A 14,214-nucleotide genomic window follows, 5' to 3' on the forward strand; every position below is an offset into this window, starting at 1 on the left:
AAAAATAACTTTTCCGCATCGAAAGTATTAAAAACTTTTTTGATAAGTATTCTTATACACATAAAGTTTGAATTCTGTGGCAAATTAAGCAAATAAATTGCCTTACAAGCTGGTAAACTTGCATGCAAGTTGGCTGAAATAGTCAATTTTTTCATTTTCAGCAGACAATATCTCAAAAACCAGACGTGCTATGATATTTTTTAAAACGGCAATGGATTCAGCAACCCTTAATTGAGTGAATAGCGGTATGTTGGTGCTTGAGACAAAAACGTGTTCCGCTGTGTTATTGTTCTATAATTATGTTGACAATTTATCTAAAAGACTCCTTCTGAAGTACAGGAAAAGTGTATAGAGATTCTTCCAGGAGATTTCTTTATGGAATATAATTAGTTTTTTTTTTTTTACATTTCTCCAATATTTCTATAATCTAATTCTTCTGATTGACCGAAGTCAGTGAAGATGCACAAAAAATCAACTAGACGTTCGGCTGGGATTGGCCATAGTGTTCATAATTCAGTTCCTCTATTTATACAGGATTCAGAACGGCGCAGTGCAATACCAACTGATTTTCATTCGAAATTATGTCATGATTAACCCTCTAATACAGACCTGCCCAGCCTTTTTGAACCGCGGGCCAAACCGCAGAAACAATTCTGCGTCGCGGGTCACATTTTTAAACGCACTAATATTCGCATGAAATCTGACAAAAGTCAATGAATGAAGCTCATAAAATCTGACAAAAATCAGTGAATGAAGTAAGCTTCATTTGAAAAAAAAAAACATAATTGCCAATAAGCTTTCTGCTGGATATTGTGATTTTTTTTTCAAAACTATATAATACTCTTGTCTAAAATATTTTGAAAAATCTACCCCAGAAATTTTGGATTATTCGACCTAGTATTATTAGCATGACCCGAGATGTGCTAAAATCCTGATCAAGTTTTTACGAAAATATTGGTCAGAATGTCCAGGATTTTACAAAAAAAAACCGTGCCTAGAATTCCTTCAGAATCTCACTAAATAATCATTCCGCATGCAGCCTTGAAATCTTTGAACGTGTTAAAAAGCATTTCAGAAGAAAGCTGCTCAAAATTGTATTATCAATTCAGTAAAAGTCCTTCCAAGTTTAACATAGCGTTAGATTGTGATCTAACCCAAGATTTTAGAAAATTATTTATTGCATTCGTTGAAAATCCTAAAATCCTACCTAGAAGTCTATGGAATTCTGGTTAAAGTTCTGTGAGAATATTTCCAATGTTATCCGTGAAATTCGTGACCAGAATTTTTAAAAAACCTGTTCAAGATTTTGTAAAAAGCCTATATTTTTATAATCCTGTCAAGGATTCTGCGTGACTAACGCACAGGTGTTGGTAAAAATTATTTCAAGTATTCTGTGAGAATAGTAGCCTATTATTCAATGAAATTATGTATGAAAATATACTCTTTTGTCCATAAGTTTTTAAGGGCCGCATATTTTTTTTTTTTTTTTTTTTTTGAATGCCGAAGGAAGTCATGGTAGAAACATATAATTGAGATTCACCATTTGAATCATTCATAAAAATAAGCAGCTAAAAAGATTAAAAAACAATTCAAATAATTTCCAAGCTAAAATGTTGGTTGAATATTAAAAAGTCTGGGTATTGTCTAATTTCGAGTTAGTAGAATAGTCAACGGGCCAAATATGAGAAGAAACTTCGAAACCCGCGGGCCGTACGTTGGGCAGCCCTGCTCGAAATACCCAACCCCGCCTCTAGACGGGGTACACTTTAGACGTCAACAACGACTCCTACAAATTACAGTAACGGCCTACTTCGCCTTCAGATTGTTTCAAAAATTTCTAAAGAAAGCCGCATAGTGGTTCTTACAACAAATCTTTCCGAGTTTTCTCCAGAAAATTATTTGTTCGACCAATATTGCAGATATTCCCTCAAGGATTCTCCCAACTCCAATCAAAATATGCCCAGCATTTTTCCAGACATTGCTCCGGAGATTCCTCCATTATTTCCAGAATTTTTTCAGAGGCTATCTTAAGTACCGTAATCCGGGGGCAAATTGATCACATCCAAATTTATCAGTACGGTAATCCGGGGACAAATTGATGTTATCCTTTGGAATTCAAATAATGTCAAATAAATTTTGACCAAATCATTACTACATCGATCATTATTAGTTTATGTAATCGATTTTTTATGAAATAACATTTAACATTTTACACCTTATAACAAAGCAGGTTGAAGAGAGTAGTGCTTCGTGAGGCCCTAGCAGGACAGTTCGGTTTTGCGTCGTCCGATCGATTTTGCTCACAATTTCGCGCGTTTTCGTCGCCGGAGAATTTTTTTTTTCCCCCTGTTTTGGAGCGTCTTGCTGGGTAGTGCTTCGTGAGGCCCAAGCAGGACAGTTCGGTTTTGCGTCGTCCGTTAGATTTTGCTCATGATTTCGCGCGTTTTCGTCGCCGGAGATTTTTTTTTTCCCTGTTTGGAGCATCTTGCTGGGTAGTGCTTCGTGAGGCCCAAGCAGGACAGTTCGGTTTAGCGTCGTCCGATATATTTTGCTCACGATTTCGCGCGTTTTCGTCGACGGAGAATTTTTTTTTTTTCCCCCTGTTTTGGAGCGTCTTGCTGGGTAGTGCTTCGTGAGGCCCTAGCAGGACAGTTCGGTTTTGCGTCGTCCGATCGATTTTGCTCACAATTTCGCGCGTTTTCGTCGCCGGAGATTTTTTTTTTCCCTGTTTGGAGCATCTTGCTGGGTAGTGCTTCGTGAGGCCCAAGCAGGACAGTTCGGTTTAGCGTCGTCCGATATATTTTGCTCACGATTTCGCGCGTTTTCGTCGACGGAGAATTTTTTTTTTTTCCCCCTGTTTTGGAGCGTCTTGCTGGGTAGTGCTTCGTGAGGCCCAAGCAGGACAGTTCGGTTTTGCGTCGTCCGTTAGATTTTGCTCATGATTTCGCGCGTTTTCGTCGCCGGAGATTTTTTTTTCCCTGTTTGGAGCATCTTGCTGGGTAGTGCTTCGTGAGGCCCAAGCAGGACAGTTCGGTTTAGCGTCGTCCGATAGATTTTGCTCACGGTTCCGCGCGTGTTTTCGTCGCCGGAGATTTTTTTTTTTCCTGTTTTGGAGCGTCTTGCTGGGTAGGAATTTGGGAAGGCCCAAGCAAGACGGTTTGTTTTCGGAACTTCAAGAAGTTTTGCTGACAGTGTCAGTTTTGTGTTCAGTCGAGAATGGATTACCAACTGGTGAGTTCGTTTCATGCTTATGATAACACATTTTTTCTTGAAAGCGTAACTTTTATGTAATATTAAAACAAACTTTGTATGGTTCGTCACTATAAGTGTCGGCATTATGCTATTTTCTTATACAATTTCAATATACATATATTTTTCTCTTTTTGACATTATTGAAAATTATCTCTTGAATTGTTCGACATTGTGAATGTTGACGTATTTTTTAAAACTTCTACCATATCGAGACAAAATGCACAGTAATACTCATATGTCATTTTCAAACAAACTATGTATGGTTCGTCACTACAAGTGTCGGCATTATTCCTGTTTCATATAATTTAAAATATATACATGTAATTTTCAGTTTTCGTCATTAATAAAAACGTCTTTTGAATTGTTCGACATTATAGATGTTGACGTATTTTTTAAAGTTTCCAAAAACCAAAGACTTCTCGAGACAAAAATACAAAACTAGCTTTAAATATAAGTCGTATATTTCCCCCTTGTCCATGGATCGCATCACCGACCAGAGGTGACTCCCAGATCTTTTCCTCCTTCACTAATAAACACCCTTCCCGTGGTGATTGTGGAGATGCAGAGGTATTCTCGGTCTCTAGAAGCAACAATCATTACACCCTAACATTCCTTCCCCATCCCAACTGACTGTAAGGACTTGGCCGGCGCCGTTATTGATCAATAATATTAGATCTGCTAAAATTGTACTTCGAGAGTAAGCGGAAATTCCCATCCCTTATTCATTTGGATCGTAGTGCAATTCTTACCAGTTCCGATCAATCACGGAGTAGCAACCATTGACATGTACAGTCAGTCTATGCTATGCTATGCTATGCTTATAACAAAGCAGGTTGAAGAATAAAAAGTTCCCAATCTACTAAATTTGGGTCTTCTGAACCTAAAAATGATGTCAAAATTCTTGCAATAGGGTCCTAAAGCCCTGTCCCAATTTTAGTACCAAACGCTTAAGTTTAGGCCAAAAACACATGTTTACTGAATTTTTTAAAGTTTTTCGTGGGTTTAAGTCCAAAAAACATTTTTTTATGTTTTTTTTTTAGATTTTGTCACACCCCTTGGTTTAAACTCAAATTGTGGGTATATTTTGTTTTCCGTGTCCCTTTCGAAATGTCAGATAGGAACAACCCCAGTGTTAAAACTAAAACCCCTGTGGTACTTTTGTCGACAAAGTAAATGTCAAACATGATCAAAAGTGTCAAGGTTCATACTTGGGATCATTTTTTAAATCAAAGTTTAAATATGGTATAGCCGTTATTTGAGTTGGAAAAATTGCTAAAGTGGTTGCAAGAACATGCTCTTAAGTATTATCAAATAAAAACAAGAATTCATTATAAATTTTAGGACCCAATTCATGTATAAATCATTTTATGGCAACATTTAACTCTGTAAATCTGCATATTACGCCTAAATGTAGGCAATTTCCCACGAAAAACACGCTTTTGGATAATAAACGGTTTTATGAGCAAAAAACTATATTTGTAATGTTCTATGATTTCAGAAATAAGTTTAGTAGTTCAAATACTCGAAGTTAGCATGTAGGCGTAGCACCAGCGAAGCGAACTGTTTATCACAGACATTTCCATCAGTATTGCTTACACCTTCAAAAACTGTGAATATTTCTATGCAAAACTGACCCTAATAAAAAAGAAATATTTCAAAACTATCATTAGACATTTATAAACATGAAAATATGAAATGTCTGTGATGCCAGCAAAGCATTCAGCATACATGGAAGGAAATACTTATTGGTACCGACCTGATCAAATTCTCCCAGGTGATCAATTTGCCCCCAGATTACGGTACATATTTACTTCAGAAGATCCTACTTAGGCGGTTATACCGAATGTCGTTTCCACCGTACGCCAATTCCCGGAATGCCACTTCCTCAAATAAATCATTATTCCGAAATTGTATTGACGCTCATAATCAGCATAACACTATACTTAAGTTGCTGACCAAACTGACAATCTGATATGCACCATTCTATGTTTGATTGGCGGTTCTTTCGATTTATCCTGCTCATTATTTGCGCATTATTTGCATCATTGTTTAGTTGTGATCGTGAATGACCAAATATCCTTCTATGTTTGCATTCAATTTCTTTTTTTTTTTTTTTCAAATTCTATCATACTTTCCCGAAAGACTGTTCTTCTACCTTTTTGAACTTCAACACTTTTCGGGGAAATTACGTTCAGAGAAAGTAGCACAATCCTTCCAGGGAGTTCAACAAAAAATCCTCAAGGATGTCAATAAAGCCCTTCAGGGTTTCCTCATGAAGAATTTGTTACATGGTCCTAGACTTGTCTAGAAATTTTACAGCATTTCATCCAGGGTAAACTGCTGTAGCCGAATCCACCAAAGATTTTTCGAGGGTGTAAGTGAACAAAAAACAGTTTGAGAAAAACCGACTCGGAACTTTTCACAGCAATTTTTCATTTCATACGAATTTTATGGAAGCCAAAAAACAAGCCAATCTTCAACAAATTATGGAGGAGGAGTTCGTAAATATTTCTCAGACATTACTTTAAGAAATGCTTTAGTTATACCTTGCTTATATATAGATGCTTAGAGAAATATGTGAATGAAAATGAACCATTGGAAGAATACTTCAACAAATCTAAGAGTTATATCTAATGTTGGAAAACTGCCAGAATTTCTTTCTTATTATTTTTCTGAGAAAAAATCTAATGTACTTGACGTAAGGTCACGAGAAATCCGCAAATTAATTCTTGGAAACGCTCTCTGAAAAATCTTTAAGACATATGGATGTGCATATGGTCTCTCGTTCAAATATTACGTAACGCTACAGGGGGAGGAAGGAGGTCTTACATATTGTTACGGTCCACACAAAAAAATAAAATTTTCATACAAAAGTTGTTACGAACCAATCTCTCTCAAATACAAAGCATACGATTATATCTACTTACTAACATGTCCACACTTCTTCCTTCCAGGTCCTCGGATTAGTTTCCGGTGGTGATGCAGGCATGCAATTCCTACGGCCGATGGATGGTAATGCGATGGCAGCAGCGACAGCCTTTCAGCAGCAACAGCAAGCAGCCGCAGCCGCCGCGGCAGCAGCCAACATGCAACAAGCCACCCCCGCCTACATCACCCTACCAATCACGATGCCCGGTGCGAAACCTGGCGATGCCCAGCAAACGGTTCAGATCCAAGTGCTCAATCCCAACCCCATGCCACAACCCACCCAGCAAGCCCCCAAATTTCAGATGGGTCAAATGCAGATACCCATTCAGGGATTTCAGCAGGGAACCACAGTCCTAACGGTGGCCTATGGTCCCCAGGATGAGGAAATCGTGCACAATCACGGCATGGGTGAGGGCATGACGATAGTTGCCGCACTACAACCCCAGGACCTACAACTACTAGCACAAGCTCAAAACGCCTCGCTTTTCCAGCAGCAACAACAACATCATCAACAGCAGCAACATCAAAATCTCAGTTCGCCCACGCAACCCACAATAAAAGTAGAGCAGAGCTTATCCCCACCAATCAGGCCCATAAAACAAGAAGCTGTGTGGAACAGCATCCCTAACCTGACGGCTGCCCCAGCGTTCGGCGCTGACATTGCCGAATTCCTGCAACAGCGAAGTCAAGGTCTCAATCTACAACCGTTCCTTAAATTCAACAACAACAACAACAATGAACCTTTGGCCCACGGAGATCACCTGATAGGTGGTTCCATACCGAACATCCCCGGTGCCACCTACATCAAGCGAGAGATCATGGACGAAAACTCCAATGACAATACTCAATACGGAGCGGACAGTAGTCAAGCGGACAGCAGCTTCCGAGACGCCAGCAGTATATCAGGCGACACAAACTGCAGCACGCACAACGAGTCCGCATCTACTCCAACGACAACGGCTGCGGCAGCCACCTCAACGACCGGCACGCCGAGTGAAGACGGTGCCCCAACCGGATCCGGCAAGGCCCGGAAAAAGAGAAAGTACAAATCGAAACCTCCGAAGCCGAAGCGGCAAAAACCGGGACAAGTGCATATCACGACGGCCATCGACGGGACGGTCCTGTTCTGTTGTCCGGAGTGCCACATGGCCTACCCGGAGAAAGAGTGCCTTGAGCAGCACCTGGTGGTACACAAGATCGAGCGGCGGTTCATCTGCGATATCTGCGGAGCGGGCCTGAAGCGGAAGGAACACCTGGAGCGGCACAAGCTGGGCCACAATCCGGAGCGGCCGTACATCTGCAGCGTGTGCATGAAGGGCTTCAAGCGGAAGGAGCATTTGAATTTGCATTTCGTCATTCACAGCGGCGTGAAAACGGAGGTGAGTGGATGGTTATATTTCTGATGGGTATGGGAGTAATCAGGGTCTCAAGAACGTGATAGAAAGTTATATAGAAACTCCTTCTAAAACAAACCAATGAGTTCTTCAAGATATCAATCGAAACGAGGGACGGGCCTCAACTTTTTATGAGGAATTTTAAGGTGTATATACCATACTCACAGTTATGGATCACTTTGGCGTTCAACGCCAAATATCTAGCTCACAGCATAAATATAGGGGAATTTACGTAATCTCGACAGTCTAAGCCGTCTACTCCTATGCCGCGCTTCTTCTGCAAATTTTTCGGACATTAGCAGACAAAATTTCGTATTAAATTTTGTTTGTTCACATTTATCCCTCCCCTTGGTTATGCGACCTTGCCGCGATGGGAGGGCATAATCCATTAGCCCATATGATGGAAACCAAAGGCGTAACCTGTAGTGGTGGTATCACATTTTGGCATTTTTTGCTTAAAGCCGCGTCATAATTCATATGGCATAGACGCAATAATATCTCGGATGTGATCCAACGGACATTCTGCGTCATTGACAGAATTGATGCCCATTTCAAATAATTAATCTATTCGAAGTGGACATTAATACTATTGGTGACGTTCAATTTGCCTTTTGCTAACCAGAATGATCCGTAGCCACTCTTACTATTAGCTAGCCAGATACATCGTTATCATATACGACGTAGGGAATACTTAGGAACTCTTAGGAAAATGACTAGTAGATTCACTGAGTAGAAATAAGTGGCGACAATCTTATTTTAATATGGTTTTACTTTGCCATAATAAGAAATACCTCTTTTGTAACAGCGGTACAAATAATCTAATTCCAGCTTCATTTTCGCAAAATTTACAAGTAGAAAGTAGGCGTTGTGAAGCATTGCATTTGCCACCGAAAAGTGAATCTTGTAGGAGACTGTAATAGAAGCCTAAGGTAACTTTACTCTTCAATATTCAATATAAAAATGACTATGGAAAGTAAGACGCTGAGATCGATCATTAGGGTACACTTGCTAGTTTCGAAAAATTGTTGAACAGACAAGGAAAGCGACTTTTTTCTTTAAGGATATATGAACGTAATGACCAATAAATACTTTTAACAACAAAAAATGAAATTAACTAGAACTACATACTACTAAACAGCCTAATTTTGTTAAGACTTGACGACACTTGACATTTAAGACTCTAATCTTACGTAAAAGACAATAGTAATCAGAATAGCACTTGAATGACAAATTATTCAAAACCACTAGACAGTATTAGTAATGCACTACTATTTCAAACAAATTCTACACTACTATTTCAAACAAATTCTAATGGAGCTGCTGATTTTCATAATGCTTCCTTTTCTCAGAAGCAAGGGAATATGGGTACTTTTCAAAAACTACCACGTCACAATACTAATAAAAAACAGTGTTCATGTGGGCGCCATTGCCTAGTCCGTCTGAGTATTGGTCCTGGTAGAGGGGAAACTTGGCAAAAGCCAGACCGAGGGTTCAGCCTTGACAAGTTAAGCTGCCAGGCAGCTCCAACTGAATACCATACAAAAAAAAAATTGTTTGTTCACATTTATGTGCTGTGAAATCCTCTATCGATTCATGCGGACAGAATTGTTAGAATCTTTTTGGAAACGTGTTTACAGCCTCGTTTTCTTCGACAGCTTTCCCATGAGAACTGCAGGCGTATCTCTTCGGCAGCTCCAAATCAGCCGCATTTTGAGGCGTAGTTTGATAGAAAAATACTGTGTATTTGGTGTTTGCAATTTGGTTTCCAATAATAGTCGAATGGTGCCGAAGTCGTAAATTATGGGGATTTTTTTTATTTCCGTACAAAGAGGGCCGAAGGGTCTCAGATTTTCATAAAACTATTTCCACAGGCAGGGCTCATCAATATATGAATAAAAAAATTTGAGAAAAAATCAGGGTCGCTTATTTTCCCGGAAAACTCAGTTGGATTTTTTTTTTGTTTTCCTCTGACACTACTTACTTTGAAAAATCATAACTCAAGAACGAAGCATCGTAGAAACAATGTTTTTTTTTTATGAAAATGAAAGCAAATTTTCTCAGGAATAAAAAAAAATATTAACTGGAAAAAGTTTTCCACAAAATTTTCCACCGTTGAGAAAGTTCGTAAAGAAAAGCCGGAAAAAACTATGCTCCAACTCGTGGAAAATTTTCAAAAAAATATTTTTGAGATGATAATTTCATAAGCTTGTTATTGCTGAAGGTCACGCTGACTAGCGTCGGTACCGTTCGTCGTTAATGACAGGGAGTTAAGCGCATAAGCGCAGTTTTCTTACTATCAGGTAGAGGGTAGGCTAAATGTAAGCACCACGATAGATTCTGAAGTTGATTATGTCGGAGATGTGCAATCCATCCATCAATACCTGATCTATTCGGGTCCGTTTGCAATGGTGATCGCCAGTTATATTAGTACGGGAGATTATCTTGGAAGTAGGTGCTGCGAATGACCATATTCTTGGAAGCGGCAAAACAATTAAGCGTAGGACATCCATGTTCGCCAGTTGGAGAGCACTGATCTTCCCAATCGTCCATCTCTATTCCTAATCTTGGCGTTCTAATCTCTCATGATGATCTTGACGTGGAAGCTTGGGTGGCAGGCCTACTTGCGTTTCAGTTGCATCTTTGTCATCATCAGTGCCGTTGATCGACCGTTGATCCTCAACCTGCACATTCTTTTGTTGATAGACCACCATCCGATTTCATGTTTTTGCATGTCGTTCATCACGATGAAAGCTGTTCCCAGCTCAAGTGTGATTACTTCTGAACATTCACATTATTGACATCCTCATGAGTATTTAGCGATCTTAGCGAAGCATTTGTGGAGGTACGTACATGTGCTTAGGCGTCGCCAATAGAACTGACATTGATAGCAAACTGAAATGGTTTTGCTCGGATTATTGGCAGTTTGTTCACAGCAAACAGTCAAACACTACAGTTACTTCCAGTTAAAATGATTCCCTTCTCTGAGAAGCAATAGCATGACAGTATGATGTTATTGATATCAAAGATAGAAGTGTGGTAACTGTCGCGCAGATTTCCAGCACGCTTAAGCTGTGTACGACAAGCGAGGTATTTCCACCAGCGTAGAACAGAATCCAACAACGCAATCACTGTAATGTTAAAACGGATATAGTGTGGAAATTCGTTCCTGAGTACATGAACCGCTGGTTTATGCAAACATATTACTAGAACACTGAATTAGGATAATACGATTTGATATTTGTGTCCAACTGTTACCTAAAGCGACGTGTTTGTCAAACGCACATACCCATATCCTTATTATTTTATCTCCGTATGTTTTTAATATTAACATTGCAGCAATACGAAACGTCCTGAAATCTGTGTCAAATCACAATATTTAAAAAATATAAACGGGGTAAAATAAAAACATGCATAAGTACAAACATACGCACGAGTTCGAAACATTTGCGCAAGATAAAATTATTTAATAGAAAACTTTTCAAAACATACCTCTTTTCACATCTTTCCAGCTCACATCACTTTTTTCTCCCACGACAAATATTTTTGGCCCCATATCAACTTTTTCTTGCCTCATTTAGATCTTTCGAATGATATATGAATCATCCGTGTACATTCCGGGACCAAACCCCATACAATGATTCAATGATTTGAGGATCGGCCCTTTTAATTTTTAACGCGAGACTTATTCATCAGTTAGGAGAAACGACACTTGTTCTCAATGGCTTCGCGGACCCCCTGGGAACTCTTCACGGCCCCCTAGGGGTCCGCGGACCACCGGTTGAGAAACCCTGCAGTAACAAATGCAAAATTGTTTGTGAAAGTTTTTCAAATTCTTTTTATTTTGCCGCTGATTATCTATACTTGGAACTACATTGTGACATAAAAATGGTTATGATCGACACAATAGTTATTTCATAATGAACATTTGAACACATAACTTCCCTTAAATGAGCGGAGTCTGATGCACTAATGGTGTATTGAAACTTCCGGTTTGTTGCAGTCTGTTCCTTATTGATTTCAAAATTATCAAGCCTCTAAGGAAAGAAATTATTGCTTGCATAATTATGCATGACTAGATATGGTCGAATTGTTATTGGAACAGATTTTCATACATTAGGTCACTTTTCTCCAAGCAAACTTCAAGCTCTTTGAGCTCGATCAGACTAAATGGATTCCGTCTAATTTTTACAATAGCTTCTAGAGGTTCAAATGAACAAATTTTGGGTTTGAAACATAATCTGGCGATTCGCACAAATTCAAAGGTGTAGAAAATTGAGTCACCTTTGTTTCAGTTGGCTGAGTTTAGTTCAGAATATTATCAACAATCTCACAGAATAGGTCTTAGAACACCTATATCCAACACACTTATATTGTGGATTCTTTGTTATAAGTCAAATGTACACTAGACTAAACAAAAAAGATAGTTTATTTTTAGAAAAAAAAAACTGATGTTATCTAAGCTATCCAAACTCCATGATTACTTTTTTATATCTTTCCAGATCTGCGGCGACTGCGGGAAAGGATTCTACCGCAAGGACCACCTTCGCAAGCATATAAAATCTCACATGACCAAACGGTTGAAGGAGGAAATGGCGGCATCCAACGGAGGAGGTTCTGCCAACTCGTCGATTCGCAACAGCAGTAGCAATAACTCCCCTATCAGCAACGGGCCGAGCAATCCCCCGAACAACAACCACTCGGACAACAGCGTCTCGACGACTTCCGGGCCGGTGCATGTTCCCCTATCCCTGCCGGCGGGTATCCCACCCGGGTTGACAATAACTACCAGTACAAATTCCATGTCCAATCACCACAACCCGCCACCGCAGCCTTCGCCCTTGGCGCAGGGTATCTGCCTACCCCAGGGCGTTACGATACATGTAAGTTGGTAATCTGTTTCCACTACCTTGCTACCCAAACCGTTATTATCAGAAAAAAAAACTCCATCAAATCTGTATTCACCTCTTTCTCTATAGATGAATCAGGACGGATGGTAACCTTATTTGACGGATATGCCTTAAATAGGGCGTAACTCAAAATTTTATAGATACATGTTTTCAAAACTCCACTAGATGTTGAAACAACCTATACATCAACTTTGGGCCATGTATAGATTTTTTTTCTAACTATAACGGTGAATGAGAAACCGTTTCAATATCAATGGTTTCCTTTGAATTTGTGAGTTTACACCATCAAAAGGGCGTAATCTTGCATAGACATGCAGCTTACTCAAAGAAAACGATTGGTAAAGCCACGGTAATAAAGAAAAATAATAATAATAATTCAATTCTCCCCAGGTTCCCACAGCAGACAACCAAACCCTCCCGGTGCAGATATCCCTACCTCAGTTGGTGGCCCAGCAGCAGACGGCATCGGATGGTACGACCAGTACGGTGCTAGTTCCGGCATCGGAAGCCCTACCCCAGCTGGCAACCGGTGCTCAATAGCAGTAGCACCCGCTGATGGTCGTCGGTTACTGAACGCAGCGACCGAGTGACCGTCAGCTAACACCAAATACCTAATAAAAAGAAAACGGCAACTGCTAAAGGGACCCTAATTCGAATACTCATTTTAAACACTCTGTTTTCTATTTAGCGGTAGATAGGACAATTAACTTTTGCTTGATCCTCAACGTTAAAGAGTACAGGATCGGCAGCATGCAGCAGCGAATCCCAAAAGTCGTACGTGTAGATCGATTACGCCCTTGTTTTCTGTTGTTGATGAAACATCCCCCTGGAACGACAATAAGCCACAAGAGAGATAGAGCACAAATTATTTTGCGTATTATGTATGATTAGGTAGCTCGCCAAGTTTTGAATCAATATAGGTAGCTGCATGAATGAATGCCACGGCGGAGGGATGTTCTGAAGCAAAAAGACAAAACGTGCATTTGTTGGAACAATTTCTTGTAAATGTAAATTAAAATTTTACGCACCTCGTCTCGGCACCGCTTGGACGTGGCCCTTAGGATCTAATGGAAATCTTTATGTACACCTTTTCTTTTAATAAGTTAAATGTATGTATTTGTTGTTTCTTTGTTTTTAAAGTATATATATATATCTTCGTAATATTTAACGGAACAAACTTTTACCCTCCACTATTTATTACACCGCGCTGTAAACGATCATTATTCACCAACCTGTTGTTATTGCTAGTTTTTTATCTCATCAACCACACTATTTTAATCTAATTTAATTTATTTATTTGCATCGAACAAAGTCTGCCTGCTAGCAACAGAAGTAAACGTAGAAAAGTTCTCTGTTACAGTGTACGAAAAGTTTTTTTTTCGAATCTCCAGTTTGTTGAATCTATTAGGCAAATATAGAAACAATTTGAGACCAACGACCATTATTTTTTACGCGCGCACATTCTCGGATAAGGCAACAAGAACCAAGAACGAAAGAACCTTAACAACGCAAACGAGTATACACAGCATTTCAAAACAGACAGGAATCAAAACCGTATAGGATAAGGATAAACCACGAGGAAAGCACAGATAGGTACTGCGGTATCGAAATCGTTTTGAAACTGTACATATGGATTTATATTTTTTTTCTTTTCTACGGAAATTTCTCGAACCATTGTTGAACGCGTAACAATTAGAACCATAAAGAATACAAAATTCTATTTTTGATTACAA

At 39.3% G+C, this 14,214-nt stretch overlaps 1 protein-coding gene across 4 annotated transcripts in view; it reads left to right on the forward strand.

The window, feature by feature from the left end:
- Positions 1-14,214, forward strand: part of LOC5575107 (zinc finger and BTB domain-containing protein 24) — a 78,267-nt gene extending 64,053 nt beyond the window's left edge. For all 4 annotated transcript variants that reach the window (XM_021849391.1, XM_001661779.2, XM_021849389.1 and 1 more), the window contains 3 exons: positions 6,207-7,559; positions 12,074-12,454; positions 12,872-14,214. In XM_021849391.1, the coding sequence (XP_021705083.1) occupies positions 6,207-7,559; positions 12,074-12,454; positions 12,872-13,021 (1,884 nt within the window). In that variant the 3' untranslated portion in view covers positions 13,022-14,214. The remainder of the gene's footprint in view (positions 1-6,206; positions 7,560-12,073; positions 12,455-12,871) is intronic.

Source organism: Aedes aegypti, chromosome 3 (genome assembly GCF_002204515.2).
Source record: "Aedes aegypti strain LVP_AGWG chromosome 3, AaegL5.0 Primary Assembly, whole genome shotgun sequence".
Classification (NCBI taxonomy): Eukaryota; Metazoa; Arthropoda; class Insecta; order Diptera; family Culicidae; genus Aedes; species Aedes aegypti.